At 40.4% G+C, this 27990-nt stretch overlaps 1 protein-coding gene across 1 annotated transcript in view; it reads left to right on the top strand.

Moving 5' to 3' along the window:
• Nucleotides 1-22428: 22428 nt before the first annotated feature.
• The window catches only part of slc1a7b (solute carrier family 1 member 7b), a 68923-nt gene continuing 63361 nt past the window's right edge, over nt 22429-27990 (top strand). Inside the window, exon 1 of the mRNA XM_012850243.3 lies at nt 22429-22771. Coding sequence (XP_012705697.3) covers nt 22628-22771 — 144 coding nt within the window. The 5' untranslated portion in view covers nt 22429-22627. The remainder of the gene's footprint in view (nt 22772-27990) is intronic.

Below are 27990 nucleotides of genomic sequence, written 5' to 3'. Positions count from 1 at the left end.
CCAGAAGCTGAATCAGGTGAGTGCGAGAGGCGGCATGAGGCTCTGGATGGTTCCTGTCTAACCTGCTGTCCTCAGTAGAGTTAAAATCACCTCCAATTAATAAATATCCCTCACTGCTACATTTCTCAATAACTTTATTCAAAGCATCTAGAAATATGACCCTCTTCACTCCCACAACTGGAGCATAGATCGTAATAAACACCATTTTTACTTTCTCATACACTGCTCTTATTTTCAACAGACAGCCTTTAATGACCTCCTCAGATTCCATCGACTGAGGAATAAAGTTTTTGGCAAAGAGAATTCCAACCCCACCACAGTTACTAGTCTGATGACTTAAGAAGGACTCACCAGTCCATTCTCTCCTCCAGTCAGCCTTATTATCAGCAGTACTGTATGTCTCTTGTACACAAATAATATCCAATTTTTTAGAGAGCACAGCTTGAAAAGAGAAGCTCTGTTCCCATTATACTTTGCCCCATTTAAGTTCAAGCTGCCTATACGTATATGTCCCATAGCATAAAAAAGTAGTAGTGACACAGAAACCAAAGAGCAAAACAAAAGAAAAAAACTTCTAACTGCTTTTTGACCTTTTGCACAAAATTTTTAATACGGTAGATTTCCTGGTCATGTAACGATTTGCTGTGGTTCAATCCAATGTAAGCCAGACACGAAGCTGATGCCGAAAGGGGTTTTATTAACAGAATCCAAGGGGCAAAAAGGCGATCTACAGGCAGGCAAACAGAACCAGGCTGAGACTAAACAAACTCAAAAACAGGAGGGAACAAAAACAGGAGGGCACAGACTGGCAGAGAGGCATATAAACCAAAAATAACAGAGGCTGGAATGCTCTTACCAAACGGTTGTGAGTAGGGATACGAAGAGAGACGTTCTGGCAGAGTGCAGAGAACTGAGACGGGTATAAATAGGCGTGCAGACAGGTGAAGAGGGAGGGACTAATTAACCAAAACCAGGTGGGAGTAATCAAGGAGGGAAGAGACTAGAAGGCTGAAGGGACAGAAACAAAGATGAACAACTACAGAGCAAAAATAACCATAAAGAGAAAACCCAAGATAGAAAACAAGGCTAAGACTGAACAGAACACAAGCTTTAATCAAATCTAATAAAGAAGACCAGATAACTAAAACAGTTAAGGCTAAACATGAATCCAATCCAATACAGAAATAAACCCTAAGGGAGGAAAGTTAACTTAACCAAAACAAAAACATGAACCAGAACAGAGCATTACAGAGCCCCTCCCTCAAGGACGGATTTCAGACGTCCTCCAACGCCTATGAGAGGCCAAAACAGAACAAAAGTCAGACCGGGCGGGAGGAGGGGGCTTCAGGATTGAGGGCCAGTGTCTGAAAAAAGAAAGCTGTCCATAACAACCAAAACAAAAGTCTAAACAGAAAACAACCCTTAAGGGACGAATCCAAACCATAAAATGTCCCAAGGAAAAAGGCCCCAGTCAAAGTGGCCGGATCTCCGGCGTGTCAGGATGTCCGGCGGTCGTCCCGGATGACGGCCCCGGCGAGTCAGGATCTCCAGCGGTCGTCCTGAATGACGGCCCCGGCGAAGTAAGACGACAGGAGGCCAGCGACGGAGCAGGACGACAGGAGACCGGCGGCGGAGCAGTACGACAGGAGGCCGGCGGTGGAGCAGGACGACAGGAGGCCGGCGGTGGAGCAGGACGACAGGAGGCCGGCGGCGGAGCAGGACCCTTCGAGGCCGGCGGCGGAGCAGGACCCTTGGAGGCCGGCGGCAGAGCCAGACTCTCAGAACCCGACTCCTGGGAAGAGAGAAAGCAAAGGACGGCGCCGGACTAAAGGCTGTGGACGACGCCGGACTAAAGGCTGAGGACGGCGCCGGACTAAGGGCTAAGGACGGCGCCGGGCTAAGGGCTGGAGACAGCGCCGAGCTACAGGCTACGGGAGGCGCCGGGCTACAGGCTACGGGAGGCGCCTGGCTACAGGAATCTAAAGGCGCCTGACTACAGGAATCTAAAGGCGCCTGACTACAAGCTTCAGGAGGCCCCGGGCTACCGGGTTCAGGAACCCCGGGGCTATGGGCTTCAGGAGGCCCTGGGCTACGGGCTGTGGAAGAGGCCTGGCTACAAGCTGCTGAGGAAGCCAGACCCTTGGAGACAAGAAGCCTTAAGACCAGTCTCTGGAGAGTCTCTGGGAGTGACAACCAGTAAAGGCACTCCGAGAGCTGGCTGTCAGGTAGAGGGAGTGGCGGAAGGTGTGGAGGTGGGCACTTCTGGGGATACCTGGAGGTTCTTGGACCTTTCCGTGACCTCTAGGGGGCGACCAATCCGGCGGGGAAACCAAAGACTCCTCCTCCTCTGCCCCTCTGGTCATTCATGTTTTATCCCTGGGGGGGATACATTCCTCCCCCCCTATGGTCTGAAATTAAAAATGTATATAAATTAGGGCTGTCGGTTTTAACGCGTAAGACCACAACGCCGACATATTTTTTTGTCACCGTTAGTCGCACGTCAAAACACATACACCGTTCCCTAATGTTTTTCCCCGCCGTGCTCTCCGGACTGAGGTTTCTTTTACCCTCGGCGTTTTCTGTAGTTTCAAGAGCACTAGAGACTGTAGCAAAACAGACTCGCGCTCACTGTTGCACAGACTGTTTATTTCATCCGACTTTGGGCTTCTTTTTTCTAAAGGCGCTTGTAAATTTCATAAGTCACGGGTTGCGTTTTTTTTGGGCACGTTTCTGAAAGTGAAATCGCTTATTTGGGCTCTAAAATAAGTGACGAAACAGCGGTTATTAAGAGACCTGCCTGCACTAGACACTTTGAGTGTATCCAGCTGAAATATCCCTCCGCCATAGGAGCCGACGGTAGTAAAGGCAGACAGAGCAACTCTGCACGTATTTTCTGCAGTTTACGGTGCAATAACCGGTGATAACTGCTGTAAGTAGATTACTTGGTGCAGATCACCATTTTGAGCAGAGATTGGTTCTGAAGATGAGCTTTTAACATGCTGATAACATTGCAGAAACCCCAACCCATAAACCGTACTTAAATGCTTATTAATTTGTTTTCTCTGTATTTGACAAACTAAGGCTGAATTATTTTGTCAAACGAAGGACCTGGAGTTACTAAACAGTTGCTAAACAGTCTCTTTCAGGGTATTAAGCTCCTGCCCAGTTGCAAGCAAAGTGTAAGACTGGAATGACCTGGAAATTTTAAACCTTTTTCCAGGCTTAAACTGTATGAATATGAATATAAACAGCAAGCAAAAATATTCAAAGAAGTTATTGTTGGTGTGAAAGCTCAGAATTAAATGAGTGTGTGTGTGTGTGTGTGTGTGTGTGAGAGAGAGAGAGTGAAAAAACGAACAATAAAACGTATGACTTTTTTGAAATGTAAAATTTTTATTAATGCCTAATACCATGTCTATCTTTGTTTAAGAGGCAAAAAAAATATATTGGCATGGTATTTATTTACAAATTTATTTACACATTGTGTAAACATCAGGGCGTCATGATTAGTCATTTAGCCATTATAGTCCAGAGTTTAACATTTGGCACCAGGATGTTTTCATTCCAATTCTCAAAAGTGCTTGAAAAATAACAAAATAAAAATATTTTTTGTACAAGCATGTATTTTATTAGTGTCATTTATTGCAAAATTGCATATTAAAATGCCCAAACAGGCTATTACACTTTCAGAAATAAAAGGATAAAACATGCAATTAATTTGCAATTAATCTCGAGTTACCTATCGACATTATGTGATTAATCGATTCAAATTAAAATTTTTAATCGTTTGAAAGCCCTAATATAAATACATGTCTTGTGTCCTTCACATTTGTTAATAAAAATTTTTGTTGGCTGTTTTTAAAGAGTATTATTACGTTTTCTGCTTGAAGCGGTTAAAGTAAACTAATACCCACTCCCGAGTCCAGAGATTAGATGGCACAAGTTTAAAAACAATAGTCTAGCCTACTGGATCTAGCTATTTACCTGAAAGAGCAGCTGCTAGCTAACCAAGTAATGAATGAGAACGTTTGGCAGCATGAATGTCAACAAAGTATTTTGTCATATTTCGGCCTGAAAAATCAACAGAAAAGGTCAAGAGTAGATGACGGGACAAACAGCCATGGTAATGTTACAGGACAAACTTTGGTGGATGATGAAGATTTGCAGGCAGCGTCACAAGACAAGAAGCAGCAGCAGCAGCCGATTTCTACACCCTCCCGCCCAGGACAGGTTGCATGCTGTCTCAAGCCAGACAGAATGCAGGCCACATAACCTTGTTGTTATGTTTGTTATGGTTGAGGTTTTGGTTTGGCTTTGTTTTTCTGTTATTTTCATTTTTTCATCTCTTTTGGGTTAGGTTTGACTTTATTTATTGTTAGTTTTCAGTCATCAGTTATTTTCTGTCAATTTTCACTTCACCTCCTCAGCAGTCAGTCACACCTGATAATCATTTATCAGTCAATTAGCCAGACTCTTGTTCCACCTGTGAAGTGCTCTATTTAAACCTCCCTCTGCCTTCAGTTCAGCACTGGGCCGTCTTCATTCCACACCTCTCCATGCCAGTCCCTGTTTTTGCCTTGGAAGATTTGTTTTTCTTGTTTAAGGTTAGTCCTGCCAGTTTTCTATAGTCTCCTACTTTGCTGTTTGTCCCTGGAGAAGTTCTGCTCTGTGTCCTGGTGTCTCCAGAGAACTGCTAACTGGACTAGCCATCCTGGAAAGGCTGTGCTCTGGTGTCTCCTAAGTTCTGCTAACCTGACCAGCCGCCCTGGAGAAGCTCAGCTCTGTGTCCTGCTGTCTGCAAACGAACTGCTAACCTGCTGTGGCTACGGGGCTGCTAGCCGAGCAGAACTTAGCATTCCCGGCTGCCTGGAAAGTCGTGACTCTCTTTCACGCCGGGCCGTCAGCTCCTGCCATCACATACATCCCTGACCTTCTGCAGTCCTGAACCTCCGGTCTTCATCACTCACCACCCAGCTTACTTCCTTCAATAAAAACTCAAACTTTTAGTCCCGTGTGTGCGTCCTGAGTTCATCGGTAAACAAAACCCTGACAATGTTCATTTCTAAAACACTTAATGATCCCCCCCTCTGTTTTTTTTTTTTTTTTTTTTTTTTTTTTTTTTTTTTTTTTTTTTTTTTTTTTTTTTTTTTTTTTGCAAATCGCACACTGCTTGGAGTACTGCACTGCACGTCACTCTGAGCTTAATAAAACTCTAATTGCATGACCAGCAGCTGTGGTAGCTAGAATTTTACCGTAGTAAACAAAACATTGCAGCATGATACCGTAAAAATCATTTTACAGTAAAATACCGGCAGCTGTGGTTGTAGAATTATACTGTAGTAAAAACGGCCATACTGTGCAACACATTACCACATTTTCCAGTAAAAAAACATGTATGGTAAAATACTGGCAGCTGTGGTGGCCAGAATTTTACCATAGAAAATATGGCCCTAGTGTGCAACACATTATGGTATAATATTTTGCCAAACCTTACTTTACCAGCAGCTGTGGTAGCCAGAATTTTTTTAGTTTGTCATGCTATAAATATTGAAAATAAAAAATAATATAAAAATATAATATAAAGGAAATAAGTACAAAGTAAACACTTAGTATGAGTCCATATGAAGGGTATTCCATGGTGGAAAAAATACACTTGACATAATGACTCTTGCTCTGGGTTGATCAATAGTAATGAGTCAAGTGTAGACTTTGCTGAGGACATGGACATGTCTTCTAAGTCACCAGTTCAACTTGAGACACATACGCTGGCGTTCTGCAATTTTTAGATGTGTCTCTGTTTCAACACACCTGACTCCATTATGAGCTCATTAACAGAGCTCTACAAAGCTTGACTGGATGCCAGTGAGGTAGCTTAGACATTTGATTTAGGTGTGTAGAGCAAGGGACACATTTTAAAGTTTCAGGACACTGACCCTTGAGGATTTAAGTTTCAGACCACTGCTCTAGGAATGGCTTGTCAGCGATGACTGGGACTCAGTATATAATTCACACATCAAAGTAAATGGACTTAATTCGGACAACGGTTTGCCAATAAATTTAATAGTTACAATTTTTGGTTGGATAGTAAGGATTATAGATATCAAATTAATCATATCAAATAAGATATTTCTTTTTCCCCTTCTTTGGATTTTGTTTAATGTTCAGGATGTTAAGGAAGTGATTAGTAGGACTAAAATTACCAAGAGCCCAGGTCCAGATAGTATTTCAGGACGTCTTCTTAGGCATGGTGCAGACCAACTTTGTAGTGTTTTTCATTTTATTTTAAAGCAGTCATTAGGGCAGCTAAAGGTTCCAGCATTGTGGAATAAATCTACAATTGTTCCTGTACCAAAGAACAAGCCTCTTAAGGACATAAGTGATTTTACACCTGTGGCTCTCACATCCTTAGTTATGAAGGCTTTTGAAAAACTAATTAAGAGGAAGCTGATTTAATCCATCGAGGACAAATTAGATCCTTTACAGTTTGCCTATAGATGTGACAGAGGGGTTGATGATGTCTTTTCAACAATTAATTTTCAACAATAACATTTTTAAGCACACTGATGGTCTTGGCAATTACGCTCATTTACTTTTTGTAGACTTCTCCTCAGCTTTTAATACAATTCAGCCTCATATTTTAGCTCGTAAATTATTGACTGATTTTAACTTGTGTCCTACTATTGTTGGATGGGTCTTAGACTTTCTCGTTGACAGATCACAATGTGTCAGTGTAAATGGTTCTATGCCATTTGAGGCGTTTTCTTCTACTGGTTCTCCTCAGGGCTGCATTCTTTCTCCCCTGCTGTATAGCTCGTACACTAATGATTGCAGGAGTAAGAACACAGATACACACATCCTGAAATTTGCAGATGATACAGTTATTGCCAGCGATTAGAGGGAGAAGATAACCCAATTGGTCAGGTAGTGGAGGATTTCATTTTGTGATGTGATAATTCCTATTTGACATTAAATGTCTCTAAAACCAAAGATGTGTATAGATTTTAGGAACAGGTCCAGTCCAGTATTTTCAGTTCTCATTAAAAATGAAACTGTGGAAAGAGTTCTGTCCTACAAATATTTGGCAGTTAGCATCAACAACAAGCTGACATTCAGTGAAAACACAGATCTGTCATGGTGCAGCTTTGCCTGCTGCAACATGGACATTCTTGGCAGTCTCCACCTTCCATACAGGCTCCATTTCCAGACCTCAGTAGTCATCTACACCTGTCATCCTCCCTATTTATCTTTCCTGTCGTTTCATTCTGTTGGTTTCTGCTCAGTACTGCTCATGACTGTTCACCTAAACCTGTTCTTGTCCAGCCGGAGTTCCCTTCATCTCCGCTGGCCTGCTGTGGTTCTGGTCCTGCTCTCACTCCGGTCCTGCAAGTATTCACCACTGAGCTATATTATACACTGGAGTGCTAATAGCCCGCTGTTAGAACGAGTCGCTTTGAAGCCACCAGCCGCCATATTGGTAATCCCTATTTCCCCCCAGTAACTAGGGAATATGTGCGCTACAGCATCGAATAACGAGGATTTTCTCATGTTCAGAGGGGGGCTTAAAACTTTTAAAATGTCAAACGCAGTTATGTTCTAGAACTATCAAGTACTGAGAAAGCCATGTGCTGAAATATATATATATATATATATATATATATATATATATATATATATATATATGAATAACATGTAAAATATTTCAGCAGCTAATTTCCTAGTGGTTGATAGTGTTAGTACATCCACTGACTGTAGAATTACCTATGAAACGTTTTCACTCAGCCAGAAAACTGCTTGTTGTTGCAATCAAATCCTATGGGATTCTGTGAGAGTAGGGAGTAGCAACATGGCGGCCAATGACTTCAGTTTTTCGGCAAAATCAGCAATCCAATGTATAATATAGCTCAGTGGTATTCACCCAGTCGTGCTGCTAATCCTGCTGTGGTTCTGGCTCCAAGTCTCCACTCTGCCGTGCTGCTGGTCTTGCTACCGTCCGTGCTCCGGCTCCATCCTGCTTGCCAGCTTCAGCCATTAACAGCCTCCTGCTCCAGACCCTGGACAGTTGGTTTATTCATCCTCCACTATCCACCACCTTCAATAAACTCTCAAAACTAGCTGTGGTTGTGTTTGGGTTCAAATAAATCACGACAAGATCAGGTTAGTAAAAAAAAAAAAAAAAAGCTCGCCAAAGACTCCACTTCCTGCGTGAATTAAATAAGTTTGGAGTGTGTAAAAAGTTGACCATTATTTTCTATAACTCTGATTGAATCTGTCCTCACTTTTGCTTTTATCACCTGGTTTGACAGTCTATCAACTGGAAGCAAGAACAGGATTATGCAAATTGTAAAAATTGCTGGCAAAATTTTAGGAGTGAGATTACCACATTTAGAAGAAACTTTTTTAAAAAGAGTCCTGCAAAAGGCAGAACACAATTAATTTTTCACATCACCCACTTCATAGTGAATTTGTGCTACTGCCATCTGGTAGGAGATTCAGACATCCCAAATCAAGAACAAACTGATGGGAAAACGTTTTTACTAGCCAGGCCATCATTCAGGTATATCTTAAAGGTTATCGGGCTTGAGTTGTTGTTCAGCCTGTTTTAATTGATAATTGTACATGGATGTTTACTGATTTTATTGTTGCTAAATTCAATATGTGATTGTTTCTGTGTGCATGGGTATTGTCTGTGCTTTCTTGTCCCACCTTGCTTTAAGGAGAATTTCCTTAAGGGGACACAATACTTATCAAACGCATAAAGCCAGGATGTTCTGATCATGCCATGTTAAGCCTGACTTTAGCACTTATCCTGGGTTTCCAAATTAAGCTTTTGTGAAACAACCTTCAGCAGTCTGTGTTTGTTTAATACTTACTGACTTTCACACATGGATCCTTTCAGGCAAACAGGGTTGTACAGTATCAACAAAGCCTGAAAATGACTAAGCTTGTTAAAAATACAATTAAAGGCATCTGACATTATTTGATACTGTGAAATTAACCACTGCTTACCTTTAATTGGCCTCAGCAAGACTGTCTGAGCCATTGGGTCCAGAATATCATGATGTAGTGCTCAGGAGACAGGAACTTTAAACAGGTGGTGTCATTTCTGATTGAAAATTCAGATTTTCTCAAACAAGTGCTTGCTGTCGAGTGGCTCAGTCCTCTCTGCAACCAGACAAAAACATCAGATGAAGACCTATTTTTCCTATGAGTTTTCTGTCTTCCTTTCTCACCTCCTTCCATTTGGGGGAAACAAATGTTTCTCTTTACAACTTTTTACTCTCTGGACCGCTCATTTAAGATAGATGACACAAGGCAGGATCAATGTAGACAGAGTCTGGTCAAATACCACTGTCCAGCAACTATAGAAGTCAAACCTGAGTCCATCACTTTAATCCATCGCTGTTACCTGCACCGTCGTCAGCGTGACCCCCGGGTTAGTGGTATGCAGTTCTGGACCACACCAGCTTACTTTCACCCCTGATTGGAGCTATTGATTAAAAAAAATCCTAATTACATTGCATGGCACACATGTCTTTTTTGGGGTTCTATGAGATAGACCAACACAAAGTATAGCATCATTTTAAAGTGGCCATAAAATTATACATCAATTTACAAAATTAAAACGTAAACAAAAATGTGACAAGTGTGGCACTAATTAGTGTTCAACTATCTTTACTCTGAAACCCCTAAAAAAATGCAATGCAAGATACTGCGTTCAGAGCAGACCCAACTTGTTTTCAGTATAAACCCAGCTATTCTCGGAAGGTCTAGAGCAGGGGTCACCAACCTTTTAGAAGTTGAGAGCTACCGTACATCACTGCAACTGTCATATGAAGGACTACCTGTACTAATCTTTAACCCGAAGAGTTAGAGCTCACATTAACTATATGTAATGTAAACATGTTTTTATTGCATTTATCATTTTAAGTCTATGTAAATGCAAGTATGATTAGAAAGGAAACACAACTAAATAAAATAACATTTTAGATTCAGCTCGCTGGAGGGTTTTACTATTTTTTGAACAGGTTGAGGGCACCACATGTGGTCCTCGAGGGCTACCAGGTGTCACCATGTTGGTGACCCCTAGTAGCCTGGTCTTAAGGCTTGCAAAGAATGTTAGCTGCCATAAAGTTACTATAGGGCCCCTGACTGCTCTCCCATCCACTAATGTTCTCCTAACACAACTTAACTCTGAGGCCTTCAATCTGTACTAATACTCAGACTCATGGACTGCCGAACGCATTTGAAATCGACTGGGAGCATCAGCAAGTACTTGCAAAACCACACCTTATTTTTCTTTTGTTCTGACATACAAGCACACATGCACCAGATTTATTTCCCCTTGCGATTATTATATTGCAATTATATGTGTACACAACACAGACAAAATTACATAAGGATTGAAATATATAAGAGGTGGATTAGCGAAAAAACACTGAACATAACATTATTGTTATTATTATTATTATTATTATTATTATTATTATTATTTAATTGTAATAATAAAATAAAAGACACAAAACCCAAAAGGTCAACAGTTTCATGATACATCAAGCTTAGGGACTGGCTAATATACAGCAGGTCAAAAAAGGCCATATTTTGGCTGCAGTGCTTGCTGTTCTCTTATGAAGAAAAGATCAACTAGTGCACTAAATTCAATAGATGGGTTGAAAATATCCAGTATAAAATAAGATAAGTGCTACAAATGTTACAACACTTTTGTTCATATGGCAGCAGAACATTAAAACAAAAGTGCTCTTTACACTACTTTTGAATTCATTCTTGGAGTTTGCGCATACAATGCGATTAATCATGATTAATCGGGTAAATTATGCGATTAATCGCGATTAAAAATTTTAATCGTTGCCCAGCCCTAATATATGTATATGTATATATATATATATATATATATATATATATATATATATATATATATAAATCTTCTTCGTAGTGTGTCTGGGCTCTCCCTTAGAGATAGGGTGAGGAGCTCAGTCATCCGGGTGGGACTCAGAGTATCCCATACTGAACACTGAGTTAAAGAACTATTTTTTTAATTAAAGAGGTCAACATTAAAACCACCACAGATGTACATGACCTTCTGTTTTGTTTTATGAACATAACATTTTCCATCCAATCTCTAAGAGCTTCTATGTTTGATCCAGGAGATCTGTATGTACAGCTCACCATTTTATTTTTCAGTTTTATATATATATATTACAAACTATTATCAACATATATAAAAGAAACAGAAATAATACATCATTTTCATGATGAGCTGCTTTTTGTTAGTCAATCTTATAAAATCCAAAGTGCATTGAATTTTGTGGTTGTGTCATTGTAATATGTGAAAAGAAATCAAGAGACTGTTATTGCAAGGCCCTGGATGACAGTTATTTAGGTTATTTTATTTAAAGGTTTTGTTAAGCGTCTTTGAGTGTCAAAAAAATCACTATATTGATGCATTATTATTATTTATTATTAAAGTAAACTCTGTAGCTTTATTATGCACAAAGTACACTTTGAAAAAAAAATTGCCCTTTACAATACTCCCCATCCTTGAACTCTCTTGTAAAAACATAGGCGACTCATGCTCCAGAGCCTCTGATATTAGAGCACAGTAATATTTTTAGGGGAAGTTCTTTATTCATTAAATAAAGAACACCCAAAAAAAATCTTGTCAAAAGGACAGAACCAAATTCCCATGGACCCAACCCAACATCTCTGAATCATTTCCTTTTGCTATCCTAAAAATGCTATGAAATAATTTCTTGTGGTTTTGCACAAATGTAAAATCACATCTTACCTCTCAGCTCTTTCCCCTATTCGACAAATGCAGTGAGCTGGACAGGACTATTCTGCAGCCTTCTGACCTGAGGTGAAGATGGTTTCTTTATTAGTACTTCAGTGACATCCCATGATGATCATTATCTCAGAACAAGATGTTGTCAATAGAGCTATGTAGTGTAATAAAGAATCAGACTTTGCTGAGAGTGACAGCAAAGTCCAAAAGCCATATTAAAGTGTGGCCTACATGTGTATTTGGGTTGGGCATGACGGGTGAATTTTGGCTTGTGAGCAACTGCATATGGGTTTTTAATGAATGACTGCATGTCGGCCTGGGCATGGTTGTCTAATCCTGTGTAATCCCTCCCTGATGAAACCAGACACAGTTGAAATATTGGCAAAAGAGAGGGATTAGTGATCATGGAGTATGCCAAAGCATGTGATCCCAGCACGAGCACATGCTTTACTCACATATATACAGCTGTCCACTGGCCCAGAGAGGCACTGCAACAAATGACTGATTTATAAGTCCTTAGTACTGCATGTGAAATGTATTTTGCAAATAGTACATTCCTCTTCAGCAGCAATTCATTGTTACCGGGATGAAAATTATTAATTAAAATACAAACAAAGTCCAGCTGGATGCATTTACTACCATAAAAGGAACAAGGGGTTTAATTAGATGACTTATTATTGTGACCTGAGTGCAGCACACTTCAAGATCTTACTGTGAGGATAGAATATGAAGCACAAATCGATTTGACTCGCTTCAGCATACGGAGGATTAAACTCTGCCTTCTGCACAGCATACATAAATTGAATCAAATCTCTGCTGTGAATAGAACGGGTCAGGGATGGGGAGTGGGGTGGGGGGGGGGGGTTGAGGTTAGACATGCTGAAAGTCTTTTACAATATGGAATCAAATAAACAAAGCAATAATGGACTCAGAGGTTCTGCCTCTTTAATGCAAAAAAGGGATGCCACTGAACTTGAATTTTCCCCTCATTTCCTCAGTTTACTTCTGGTTTCCTCTCACCTTCTCATGTCTGTCGTTCAGCTCAGAGAAAAGATGGAAATATGATATAATTAAATCTCATTCAATAGATGAGACCATGTTTATTGTTTTGGTATATAAACAGAGCTAACAGTTAGAACATGGCTTGGTTGATATAAAGGTTCTGCACAGGAGATGTATACTTTCTTTAATTTTTATTTAATTATTTCAAATTATTAATTTCTTTTTTGCTTGAAGGAACCAAACTTCCCTCACTTACCTCTCCTTCTGAAGGCTGTCCTAAATTTCCACCTTGAATCCAGAAGAATCATTCATTGTGCCAATAAACAATTCAAACCTTTCATTGTTGTCTGTAGTTAATGCCTGCACAATGGCTAGACATCACTTTGGATAATACGCAAACCATTTGAGTTTTGTTTTGTTTGTTTTCCAAATTTTGTCATGTGACAGCTGCTCATTTCTTGAGATTTTATGTGATGGACTAGCACAAAGTAGTGCATATATGCGGTGTGAATGAAACTGATACATGGCTTTCATATTTTAGCCAATTCAATCCTGAATAAAAGTCGTGCACTCTTCAGATTTGGTCTCTGTGGAAGCGTGGCAAAACTACTGAAGTGATTAAAGAAAGCCATCACAGATCCACAAATCACAAGCCAGGCAGGAGACCCAGCATGATGTGCAAGAATGTCATAATCGACTGAAATGGAACTTTTGTCCTTACATGTAAGATAATACATGATGAAAACTAACACACCATGCTTAATGTGAAAAATACGGTTGGGAGCATGATAACAGGAAGCTGGTTAGAAATAATAGGAGGATAGATGGAGCTAAATACATGGCAATCCTGGAAGAAAACTTGCTGAAGACTGTAAAGGACTAGGTCAGAGGTCACCTTCTAGAGCAACAAGCCTAAATATTCAGCAAGAGGTACAAGGGGATGGCTTGAATCAGGCAACAATTTAACTCCGTCTCACGTGACTTTAGCCTACTATTCCTTTTGGTGCAGAATACTTTCGTATTCTATTAAAATTTATAAAATATTAATATTTATATACTATATATTTATTTTTCAGTAAAATTAACACTTTTATTCTACACCACTCTGGATGTTCTGTGGATTTTATTATAAAATATAAAATATAATATTTCATCCTCCAGTAGCCCCTCTGTTTTCTCATGTTTCTGTGTTATCATTTGGTTTACACTAATCAAGTTAGCATAGATTGGTGGGATGATTTTATTCTAAAAACTGTCTGTTGTCTTTTTCTGTTTGGCTTGTAAAATTCAGGAGCACAGCCTCGGTAACCGGACTTGCACCGACACGTGGCTTTTGAGTTCCACACTGACTTTAATGATTTGAGTTCCTTGCGGGACTCAAACCATATCTGCACCATATTCAGCATCAGTCCAGCATAAAACTGTGATAAATGATGTTGGTCAACCACTAATTGTAATATTCTGGTTTCCGTCTTGGTTTATGTTTATTTGCTCAGTTAGTTCACTCCTCTGCCTCAGGTTTTACTTCTGGTCTAGGTCTCGTTTTGGATTCTTTCATAGCTTCTGCACAGTTAGTTTATTTAGTCATGGTTCCTGTATTTGCATTAGTTTTTGGTTTTTATGTGCTTGTGTTTTGCTCTGTCTTAGCTTTTATTTTCTTTCTGGGGTTTAGTTAGTATGGTTACTTTGGTTTTGTATCGTCTAGTTCAGTTCTGTCCCGTTTTCACTTATCCTGACAATCTTTCAGCCACATCAGCCATTGATTGTTCTCACCTGTCTTTGGTTAATTATTCTCCCTGCTCACCTGTCTGCCCATCTATTTAGACCTGCCTCAGTTTTCTGTTTGTTGCCGGAACTTTGCATTCATGTTCCACTTTCCTGTCCTCCAGCCCTTTGGTAAGAGCTCTCCAGCATTCTGTGTTTAGCCTGACTACCTGATTCATTTAGTTATGAGTTTTTTGAGTCCGCCTGTTCCCTGTCAACGTTTTTGGTTTTTTGCTTGGATGATTGCTCTTCACTCGGCTCTGGACTATTTTTCTGTTAACCTGTCTGATCCACCTTCATCATCATCTCCAATAAATCCTGTTTAAGCTTACCTGAAGTGTCTGGCTAAATATCGGGTTCATATCCTCCTAAAATCATCACACTAATCCCTGTAAAATTAGTGGATGTAAACTGACAAAATGTTAAACAGTTCAAGGAATTGTTACATTATTAATTATTTTGTTTATCTATCAATCAATAAACATATATTGATGATAGAAAAAGGGTCAATAAAAAGTTATATTAAATAATAGTTTTCCTTCCTTATTGCATTCTAGCCATGTAGGTTTTTATTAGTCATTACATCCTCCCAACCAACCGCAAACGCAGACACAGGAACCAAGCTCCGCCCCCTTCAGATAATGGGAGTTATTTTATTCTTTTATAAAAACTTGCAGTTTTGGTAAAAAGTTTGTTGAATAAAGGGTTAAGTTTGAATTCAGAGTTTGTGAGTTGTTTATCTAAAAATAGGTCACTAAGCAACAGCATAAAATGTTCAGTGCTGCACTTAAAATATGTTTTGAATTTGTTGATAATTATTGATATCGATCAATATGATTTCTAGTTTATCGATATGCTTTTTTCTACATCGTCCAGCCCTAAGGCACAGTATGTTAAGATGTGCCTTGATTTTCATAAGATTGTGTTTTGCGAGCTTGTCCATGTAATAGCAAGTGTCTCATTTATGCATTCACACAAAACATCTTGATATTAATTTCTTCTTTCCTCAAACTTTGATAATCTTATTTTTGATTCCTCTGTTTTCAGAGGATTATTTATGAGATAAACAACTAATTGAGAATTAATCTTTTGAAGAAATATAAAGGATGCCCAGAAGAAATTGTTGAAATCTTCTGTTGGAGCAGAACACAAACTGGAAGCATTTGTCGGAGCAGACAGCAGGCTGATTGGTTCCCTGCAGCCTCAGCAACAACACAGCAACAACAACCACTGCAGTAAAAATACATTCTCTTTTATGAAGGACAAGAGCCATCCTCAAACAATTTCAATACCCTAACTATATAACAGAGAATTTTATGGTTGTGTCTGTACTTATTTTGTCTTTATTAAAAATAAATATTTAAACACCCTCTTCATCAGACTGTTTTACAACAAGAGAGGTTCTAGAAGGGTCCCCAGAACAGAATCAGCCTTCTTTATAAGCTTGTTGAGTTTATAAAAAAGGCCGCTTGTAAAGAAGGCCCCAACAGATGATGGCAGAGAAGATCACATTGTCCACAACAGACTTAAAGAAGATCTGCGGTTTTTTGCTGCAAACCCTCAAGAAACTAAGCTTCCTCAGGAAGTACAGTCTGCTCTGTCCTTTCTTGTAAACAGCTTCACAGTTGCAGCTCCAGTCCAGTCTGTTGTACAGATGAACATCGAGGTATTTATACTCCTCCACCATCTCCACTTCTTCTCCCAGTATGGTAATAGTGTTGGTCTTATTCCTGTTTCTCCTTAACTCTATTATCATCTCCTTTGTTTTCTCCACATTCAGAGTGCAGTGTTTCTCGCAGCGCTATCTTGGCGAGGCGGCCGCCTCGCCAAACTCACGCTACCGCCTCACCAACATTCCAACCCCTCCCCCTGCTTCCGCCAGTCCGACAACTCAACGCCTCGCCTACGCAAATTCCTTGGGGAAACACCGGAGTGACATGATTGCTTCCACACCATGCCACAAAGCCGTCCACCAGCTCCCTGTACTCAGTTTCCTGTCCATCTCTGATGCATCCAACGACTGCAGAGTCATCTGAGTGTTTCTGCAGATGACATGAGTCTGTTGTATTGGAAGTCTCAGGTGTAAAGAGTGAAAGGGAATGGTGAGAGTATAGTCCCCTGTGGTTCTCCTGTGCTGCTGACCATCTGGTTAGACACACAACCCTTTAGTCTCTCAAACTGTGATCCTTTTGTCAGGAATGTCTGTGATCCAGGTGATTGTGTCCGTCGTGTGATCGAATAAAAGGCCTCTCCAAACCCCACCTCACCCTTGACCAAAATCCCAAACATTCTCCATTGTTCTATCTCTTTGTTTTATACTCTTTTTAATCAAGAGACCAGCTTCATGAAGCATTGCGTAAAGCATCATTGTCCCTCCCCAACCTGGTGCTGGCGGTAAGAAGGCTAATATATATTCTTCAGACATGTTGGGTTGTTTGGAAGTATTTCAGATCCCAAAAAACACCAACAATAAAGTGTGGAAACTTTAGCTTTGTTTTGAATATCTGTGTCAAAACCATTTAACCTTGAGAATCTTATACCGGACCATGCCAATATTAAGATTATAGCCACTGGTTCCGCGTCAGTACATGCAGTACTACAACATAAATTGTTCTCCAGTCAATGATGCTTCCTGTACTTTCTTAAAAGAACAGAACATTTTTAAAAGGGGTGGGTGACTGTGACTTCTCAGGAAGATTAGAAAGCTGTGGGTTTGATTCTAGCTTTCGCCTGCCACATGTCTATGTGCCCTGGGCAAGGCACTTAACTCCAAATTGCCTGCCAATCTGCGTGTCTATGAACGAATGTGTTAGCGTTAGAGGTTGCGAAAGGGTGAATGTAGCTCTTGTTAGAAGAGCTTTGAGTGGTCACTATGACTAGAAAAACGCTTTATAAAATACAGCCACAGTGCCTTGCTGTTTGACAGAGAAAAGTTTGCTGTTAAAATCCCTGTAATGACCTTAAAGGGTTGGACAGAATGTCCCTATAAAACTCTTGCTAAAGGGAACAAAGTCTGTTTATCTGGATTTAAAAGCACAAAATTAGTCATTTATGTCTGGTATAAATCCATTAGGCCCTGGGCTCCTTTCCACCTACTAAATGCCTCTATTTTCACATGGCCCAAAGACTGAATCTGAAAACAGTAAATAGAATTAGTCATCTGTGGACAGAATTAGATTTCTGAAAAAACAACAACCCAAAAATTTCAAGTGTAATTTTTCTTTTTAGCACAATGGTAGTGCTTTATTTTCATTGCCATCACACACATTCTGAGATAGAATTTAGGCCAGAACCATTTCCCATTGAAATAATCTTTTAAAGATGACAAAAAGCTGTTACAATGTAATACAGGACAAGAAGTGATCAACTTGACAAAAAAAAAGACACGAACATCCAAAATGATCTCAAATAGTGACACAAAAAAATAAAGAAATCTCAAGAATAGCTCAAGATACAAGAGCTCTCCCCATGAAAGAGCTCTTTATAAAATAGGCATGTCAATTGTGCAAAAACAAATAACCAAACATTTTATTATACAAGGTCTTTTATTATACAAAGCAGGGACCTGAGGTGAAAAAAACTGAGGGAGGAATTAGAAAGCTAAAAACATCACATTAAAAAGGATAGAAGGAGAACTTAACAGAAAATAATATCCAGTCGAAATGGAAAAGAAATTCGATCATACTTTTAACAAAGATCAGATGAAAGCAACTGGTATGAAGAATAATAGAGCAGGGGTTAATCAAAGCCACAGCAAAAATAATCAATTTGACTGAAAATTATTTTTGGTCAGCCCGTATTTTCCTAGGGGCATGGACGTCATGCCACATATGTACCACTCTTGCTTATTGTGCAAAGTCAACGTTAACCAAATCTGGCAGTTTTAAAATATCGATTGACAATTCCTGTATCACTCCCACCTTTCAGCTTCAGAGGCTTGACAGCCCTCTCCATCATCTCTGTTACCCCCCCCCCCCCCCCCCCCCCCCCCATGACCCTGTTTTTGTTGAGCCACGTTATCATCATGTATGTAATTGGGTTGCTGTCTGTATATACAGTAAAGTGTGGAGCATAAAAAAGGTAGTCCCTAAATTTCTCACACACTACCCACTTAAGAGCGAGGAACTCTAGCTTGCGACTATGCAAGTGATAGCTTCGTTCTGCAGGTGTCAGGGTACGTGACCCATATCCAATGACTTGCAACTTCTCATCCTGCTGCTGGTCTAAAACAGCCCCGAGGCCACGCTCGGATGCATCTATGTGCAAGATGAACGGTGAGTCAAAATCTGGGTAAGCTAGGATTGGTGGATGGGTCAACATGTCAACCAGTTCCTCAAGAACGGTTTGATGCTTAGTAGTCCATTTTATTGCCGCCCTAGATGGCAGTTGAGGCCCTTTGCTTTTTCTATGACGACCCTGGACTTGAAGTATGGAGGCCTTCCCCTGAAGTAACTCATACAGTCAGCCATTTTGGAGAAGCCTTGGATCTATGAGCGATAATAGCTGAGAAAACCAAGTACCCTTCTCACGTCACCGATAGTCTCAGGAGTTTTGTCTTTCAGAGCCAGAACAGCCTCTTAGTCCTCTGGATCAACACAGACACCTTCAGCACTGACTAGACGACCCACATACCGAACTTCTCCTTTAAACATCTCGTACTTTCCAGGCCTGAGTTTCATGCCATAGCGTTGCACAGCTTGGAGCATTTTTCTGACTACTTCTACATATGCTTTGAATGACTGGGAGTAGCAGAGAATGTCGTCCAGATAAGGTATGCAGCAATCATCCCTCAGAGAGCTCAGCATCTCCTCCATACTCCTCTGGAATGCTGCAGGGGCGTTTGAGAGACCAAAGGGGATTCGCACCCACTCGTAAAGCCCCCAGGGGGTGATGAAAGTGGTTAGATGACTTGACCCTTCAGCCACAAATCCCTAGTGGTAAGCTTTTCCCTGGTCAAGGATGCTGAACCAGGTGTCCCCCCCCCCCCCCAAAGTATCAAGCAGATCTCTGATTCACAGCAATGAGTGTCTCTCCGGCACAGTTTTCTGACTTAATAGGCGATAATCAATACAGAGGCGTAACGTACCATCTTTCTTACGCACGCACACGATTGTGGCAGCATAGGAGGACTTTGATTTAACAGTCCATCCCTTCAGCAGGAGGTCCTGAATATATTATTTGACCTCTCTAAAAAGTGGCTTTGGGATGAAGGTGTACGCTCTCTGCACTGGGATCTCATCAGTAGACTAGGATTACTACCAATGTCATTCCCATCTCTGGCGAAGGCCTTATATTCCTCAAACAACATTCTCCTCACAACTTCTTGCTGTTCTTCCTTCAGATGTTCAAGGTTTACTGATGGATGCCAGAGAGACTTATTTGACTCACCAGACTCAGGTTAAGTAGTAACCTCACTGGCTGCTAAACTGGATGTGGTACTATCAGAGGAGTCAGCATCAACAATACGTTCAGTGTTCTGTAAAGTACCTAAGGCTGTTTTTCTTGGTAGTGTAACATCATGTTTAGTGTTATTGCCAACAGCAAGCTTAACATAAGGCTTAGCTGGGGTCTGAATCTCAACTAATGATGTCCCTACGTCTAGCTGTTCTAAAGGCTGGCTGCACTCATCAGCTTCAGACAGCACCAGGCGGTCAGAGGGGTTCATAGTTGGAGGAACCCGGCACTTCAGCCAGGAAATCTGTCCAACAGGGATAACTGTGTCGTTCCCACCTGTTCTGAGGTGTCCTATCGGTGTGCTTCGCTCTGCTGTTTGAACAAAACGCACAAGTGTTTCTACTGTATCAGTGGACACAGCGATGGCATTATGAAGTAGCGTGGTCAGGTTTGGGATTAACTGTTCTGGCTGCCCCTCCATAAATTGCTCAAGACCATTAAAACCAATCAGTGGTCTGTGCATAGGCAAGGTGCTGACCAGGACCGGGACCCGGATAGAAAGACTGGGATCTTCGCTTCCAGGTAGGTTGATCTTTAAAGGGACCCAGCCATCAAATGGGATAAGTTCACCGGTGTACTGCATGCACTTTCAACTCATCTATCCCCTCAATGACTTCTGATAATTGGTGTGTGTGAAGATCAGGCAAATATCTATCTTTTCAGCAACAGCTTATCATGCTAACTTGTGTGCATGTGTCCACCAATGCAGTTACTGCCAGGCCACTTAAATGACATTGGATTAGGGCCTTTCTTACTATTAGCTTAGCGACAGCTCCATGTCTGGCACCTGACTCAACACTGAGCGGAGATGAGGTCTCATCTTGACAACTACTGGTTGCTTCAGAGGTCGTGGACGAGACAGCACTTGCTTGCTTACCCTTAGGCTTGGCCTGACCACCTGTCTGTCTTGCACACTGGTTCTGGGTCTTTCTCTCTGATGTGATCACTGGGCGCCCCACTACAGTGACCAGCTCGTGTTTCCCTGATTCTTCTCCACATGAGAAACAGTGACAATCATCTGTGTGGTTCTGCTGTACACAGTTAGTGCACCCAAATGGTTTGTCTCTTTTTATTTTTGATCTGTTTTGAGTGTGTTGGGGAACAGGATGTACCCGTTGTGGCTCGCATTGCTGCCTCATTGACTCCACTAACTAGTGAGCTCTTCGACTTTATCTGTGAGCTGTTTGATTTGGTCCGTTTTTGCTTTAACAGCTGCACTCTCTTTCTCACCACTGCGCCCGTGAGCTACATTAGGCTGAAGCTGTATACTATGCGCGTTTGTGGGGGCCTGACGACATGAAGACCCAATCCGCTTCTGCCTCTCATTTTCCTCATTAGTGATCCTCATCACGTGACGCAGTATTGTCTCATCGTTTACTTTACCACTTGACAGGAGCGATTTCGGTTCTCTTCATATGTCACTGTACTTATTTCCAAGTCCTTAGTAAATTGTGTGCTAAAAAAACATCCTGAACAGTAGCCGGACTATACAGTATGCCTGTGTCTGGCAGTTTGGATGTGAACAGGACACGCTGCTTTAAGCCAATTACACGATAGAGGTATTGTTGTGGTGTCTCGTTCTCATCCTGTCTGGCACACATTAGCACACATTATTTTAGTGGCTTTTGGTGAAGTTTATAAACACCCCCATGTACTGCCACTCCACATTGCCTCATGCTTTAAACACAATTTAAATTAATTAATTAAACTAATTAAACAATTAACTTCTGCAAGCACCTGGTGAATGAAAGACTTTCTTGGTCATGAATGGTGTGTTTCAGGTATTGACTGCAGTCACTTAAGGTTACAAAAGATCAAGGTTAGAGTTTTAAAAGTCAATCAGCTGGTGACAGATCAGGGATTTAGTTTTAAAAGAAAGAAATATCAAAAATGAATGCAGCCCCACAACACTGGACGGTGATGTCTTGTAGGTTAAAAAGCACAACAATTTGATAATGACTGGTACATCTTCTTTTTACATCCTGTTTTAGGGACAATATGCCTGGTGCTGCACATATAACATATGCTTTCTTAGTAGGTTTGTTGTAATCATTGTGATATCACATATCAAGTTTGTGCATTGGGCAGATCACTGTAATGATTGTCTTATCTACGAACACATTAGAGATGTCAAACATTCTCCAGTCAGTAGACCAGGCTCAGGATCCCTGTGAGGTTTCTCTGATAACCTCTGTCAAATCTCTCACAGATCTTTAATCCAGCTTCGGACCTATTTAATACAGCGCCCCACTAACAGGATTGTGGATGTTAACCCATCGGGATGGGGTTTACCAGATCTTCCCTCCCCCAGGCGGTGGGTGAGTGCACACAGGGCTGCTGATGGGTGGAGCAGGGTGGGCGGGGATGCCTGGAAAGTGAGAGGATCCTCTTAGCTCAGTGCAGACGGACACAGCGTGAGGACAACAAGGATGCTGATCTCAAAGGTGCTTTAAAACATCACAGAGGACTGGACAACTCACATTGCCTCTCTTTTGACTCTGGAGAATTTATTTGTCTATTTGTTTATCTTCATTGCCATATCTGGAGTTCATAGCTTTCGAACAGACATATTTATGGATTACTAAAAGAGCAGAGGACAAATAGCTCATGATGGCCGTAGCTTTAGACGCAGTATGGGTGAGGGTCAAGAATGTCCTGAAACAGAACGGGCTCCTCATCCTGTCCGTGTTGGCTGTGGTCATCGGTTGTCTTCTGGGGTTCTTCCTGAGAACACGGCGTCTCTCAGAACAGGTCAGTCTGTCTCCTCCCCCTGACCCAGTGTGACGTCACACAGAAACAAGCTTGTTTTCGGACCTCTAACACGCACACAGCACAGTATTATTGTGTAAACATATGTTTACATGTACACAACTATCCTAATTATTATAATAGATGGAGCTGTGTGTGTCAAGGAGCAGCTAACACCCAAATTATTCATATCCCCGGAAGAATTAGATTTTAATTCAACCAAGAAATTGTTTCTGGTGGAAAATGGCACAGATATGTAAAAGGAATATCAGTAAAAAAAAAATATAAATACATTTACATGTTATTTAAATAGGAAGTTGAAAATAATGTATATATCTTTTTCAAAAATCTATGGCAAAATCTTTGACAACACAGCAATCACCCTTTTAACTAAAAATGCCAAAAACTTATTAGCTTTTGGCATTTTTTCCTCTGGTGTTTAGATTATTTTCCTTTGGTGATGAGCTCCAAATCTTTGAGGCTGGAAGGCCTGCTTGCCATCACCCCAATCTTTAAGATCCCTCCAGATATTCTTGATCAGATTAAAGTTGGGTTTTCAAACAGCGCACTCAAAATGTTTATAATAGTTCCAACCAGAAGAAGCTTTTTGGTAAAATTTAAAAATCACTTTAAACTGAATTCTACCTGAGGGATGGATAATTTAACTACATGTTAATCTGAATAATATGCAGGCTCCTAAACCCTCTGCAAGAAGGTGGACATGAACTGAACTCTTCCTAAAATTGAATTAAAACAGATAAGCTGCACTTCCACAAAAGAAACTAATCATGTTACATGTAATTATACAAATTTTGTAAACTTAAACAATATCTATCCATGTTATTTCTGTGTTTTACCATAACTGTGAATGCTGTTTTGTACAGATTGTCCCCTTTGTACAGGAGGCCAGTGTTCAAAGTAACTACTTATTGCCAAGGTTTTGTTTATTGCCCAATTTTGCTTAACAATGTTTGGACTACTTTTTTAAATTTTTGATTTAATATATAAACTGATCAGGAGTAGTGTCATTACAATTGAGAGATAAAGTAAAAACTACTGTTTATCTTTTCATGGCAGCTATTATTGAACATTTTGTCCCCAAAGTTAATGTGTTGGAAGCAGAAAAAATTTGAGTTTGATTATAATCAAATTTGGTGGCCTGACGATTGGGTTAGAGCTCCTTCAACACTCTTCCAATCTGCAGTGGTCCAAGGAAGGAGAAGTAGTAGTCAGCTAGGGTCAAAGCTCACTGATACACGTGTGGAGGCAGCCCCTGTAGCTAATATTACTGAAGAAGTAAGTGGGTATGATAGAATGGCATATGTGTATAATGTGTGTGTGTGTGTGTGTGTGTGTGTGTGTGTATATATATATATATATATATATATATATATATATATATATATATATATATATATATATATATATATATATATATATATATATATATATATTAGGGCTGGGCAAGTTAACGCGTTAATTTCGCGTTAATTCATTAGACTATTAACGGCGATATTTATTTTATCGCGCATTAACGCATGTTGCTCACATCATGCTTTCAGTCAGTGTCAGTCAGCAGGCGCGCTGACTGCAGCGCGCTGTCACGGCAGCACTCTCCCCCTCCCCTCTCGTACATGGCTCAGCGGCGCCAGCCAATCAGCACGCAGGCTCAGCCTGGCCCGCGCACTCAGCTCTCACACAAACTTAATACACAAACAGCTGAGAGAGACCGCAGCAGCGAAAAAACATGAACAGAGGAAGTAGCACCGTTCGGCTTTATTTTAATACCGTAAATGAAATCAAGCTGTATGTTTTGTAAAAAGCCGGTTCATTTAAGTGGAAACACAACAAATTTATCTAAGCACGTGAAAAAACATGAAAACGTCGAGCCCCAGAAACGGAGAGAGGAGACGAAACTTCTCTCACTGCCCCGACAGACCCACAGACTGACGTCTCTGACTGAGGCGTTTCAGTCCTCCAGGGAACATCCAGGTAGATCAGTGGATGGATGGATGGATGGATGGATGGATGGATGGATGTTACTGGAGCCCACACATAACATGTAATTAAGACCTTGAAAGAACCTAGTACATATATTAAAAAGTGTTATTTAAGATAAGATAACATTAGCTAATCCTTTTGTTATCCCACGACGGGGAAATTTATAGGATTAAAGCAACAGGCAGGTGCACACAACACAGACAAAATTACATAAGGATTGAAATATATAAGAGGTGGATTAGCGAAAAAACACTGAACATAACATTATTATTATTATTATTATTATTATTATTATTATTATTATTATTATTAAATTGTAATAATAAAATAAAAACCACAAAACCCAAAAGGTCAACAGTTTCATGATACATCAAGCTTAGGGACTGGCTAATATACAGCAGGTCAAAAAAGGCCATATTTTGGCTGCAGTGCTTGCTGTTCTCTTATGAAGAAAAGATCAACTAGTGCACTAAATTCAATAGATGGGTTGAAAATATCCAGTATAAAATAAGTGCTACAAATGTTACAACACTTTTGTTCATATGGCAGCAGAACATTAAATAAAAGTGCTCTTTACACTACTTTTGAATTCATTCTTGGAGTTTGTAAATACAATGCGATTAATCGCGATTAATCGCGATTAATCAGGGCGATTAATCGCGATTAAATATTTTAATCGTTGCCCAGCCCTAATATATATATATATATATATATATATATATATATATATATATATATATATATATATATATATATAGAGAGAGAGAGAGAGAGAGAGAGAGAGAGAGAGAGAGAGAGATTTTTTATCCACAGTATCATGCCTGATTCTCAAAAATGAATACTACAAAAAGGCCAAACACGCTGCGACCTGAAGGGGGGTGGGGTGTGAATACAATGGCGCCACCGGGCCCTCTGACCACCACCAGCAGACAGGGTGACGGGTCTTTCCCAAGGACACAAAAACTAAGACGGTCAGCAATCTGCCAATTGCAGGACAAACTCGCTAACTCCTGTGGCACTATCGCCCTATAACATGGGTAAAAGGGGGAACATGGGGGTAAATTAACAAGGAATACAGACCAACACATTGCAGTTCCACTTTGTATAGATCACAACTGTTTGATTTGAATGTTCACTGTGGAGGCCAGTAGGTCATGAACGTAGTTTTTTTATTATTGTAAAATACTATAGTCTTCTCTTTAAAAGGGGCATATAAAGTTTTTCAGTTCTTCCTTTTCACAAAGTGGAGACTGTTGCATGTATTTAAAATAATTATCCAATGCAAACATGACAGTGATTTTAAGATAAAGATCCCATGAACAAGCAGGGTATTTTGGAGACTGGAGTTGTTTTAACTTAGCAGAGTTCTGCATTTATCTTGATCCTGCTCTGAATAGTGGTTGGCTCAGAAATAAATGTGTGAAAATAAGTGAAGCTCTGAGGAATGTAATCCACTGTCTGGAAGATAGTGACTGCCCAAAATCTCCAAACACAACCCAATTTCCAAGAGTGTGAACTGCTCCTTTATTTAATAAGGCAATGATTAGTACAACCTGCTTTCAGTTGAGAGAGTTGCAATTTTTCTCCCCTGCTCTCTGCAGAGTCCTGTCAGCAATATTATCTGTGCCTCTATTGATTTCTAAAACATTCCTGGAGTTACACATAAAAAGAAAACAATTCCATATTTTCAGGATTTCTAAACAGCTCACACTCTTTATTTTATTACATTCTGCCTCAATAGCTGTTCTACAATTCTTTTTGATTATTGTGTATCTGTGTTTAAATATGGCGCTGAGTCCCAAAATGGCAGCCCTAATTGAAAACGGCTTTCTTTACACTCACTAGCTACTCAATTAAATACATCTGTTTAACTGCTCAGAAGCAAGCAACACAATGAGGAAGAGAGGGGATTTAAGTGGCTTTGAAGGTAGCATGGCTGCATGATGTGCTGGTGCAATTATTTTACAAATGGGTGATCTGCTGGGATTTTACTCACAGTCATTAAATGTGCTGGTTTATAGAGAAAGGTCCAAAAAAAAAAAGAAATCAGTTGAGCAATGGTTATGTGGACAAAATGTGTTGTTAATGTCACAGGTGAGGGGAGAATGGGTAGAGTGACTCAAGATGACAGAAAAGCAGCAGTAGCTCAAATAAGCACATGATACATCTGGGGTATGTGGAATACCATCTCTTAACACAACATGTTGAACCTTGTGACAGATGGGCTACAGCAGCAGAACACCACAAGGGGTGACTCTCCCGTCAGTTGGGAATTCTCACAGATGGACCAAAACTGAACAACAACAGCTTGTTGCTGACCATGTCCATCCAGTTAGGGCCGCTGTGTACCTATCTCGTGATGTCTACTTCCAGCAGGAAAACGCACCCTGTCACAAAGCTCAAATCATCACAGAAACAGTTTTTAACATGGCAATGAGTTGGCTGTAGTCCACTGGCCTCTGTAGTCACCAGCAGAACTTAATCCAACAGAACACCTGTGGGATGTGGGGGAGAGGGAGGTTTGTATGGATTTTCATGGATGTGCAGCCATGCTGTCATGTCAACGTGTGACGAAATCTCTGGCAAATGTTTCTGACATCTTGTTCCATCTATGCCATGAAGGATGAAGTCCTGAGTCCCCTTGGAGGGGGGGCAGGGGGGGTCAAACCTGACAGTAGCGAGGTGTAGCTAATCAAGTGGCTGGTAGGAATAGGTTCAAGACTTGATGGATTTTGTGGAACAAACACATAGAACAGCATGAAAATAAATTCTATATGCTGTTTGCTAATGTGATAAAAGTTGGCAAAGTTGGTAACCAGTATTCAATTCAATTCAATGTTATTTATATAGCGCCAATTTATGAAACATGTCATGCCAAGACACTTTACAAAGTGAAATTCAATCAGATTATGCAGATTGGGTCAGATTTATACAGATTGGTCAAACAAAATTCCTATATAAGGGAACCCAGTTGATTGCATTAAAGTCCTGACAAGCAGCATTCACACCTGAAGAAGCGTAGAGCTACAGGGAGAGTCGTCTGAAGACGAGAAGATACAACAAGACAGACAAAAAAAGCGCAGAAGTGCACATTGATCCAGTAATCTGTTCTACATCAGATGGTAATGGCAGATGATCTGTCTTCCCTGGATGATGTCACAGCTAACAGAACGCTAGGCCAGGTGTACCTACTATGAAGAAGAAAAAGAAAGAGAACAAAA

Source organism: Fundulus heteroclitus, chromosome 9 (genome assembly GCF_011125445.2).
Source record: "Fundulus heteroclitus isolate FHET01 chromosome 9, MU-UCD_Fhet_4.1, whole genome shotgun sequence".
Taxonomy (NCBI): Eukaryota; Metazoa; Chordata; class Actinopteri; order Cyprinodontiformes; family Fundulidae; genus Fundulus; species Fundulus heteroclitus.
Note: the sequence above shows the minus strand (reverse complement) of the source record. Positions and strands in the feature narration are given on the sequence as shown.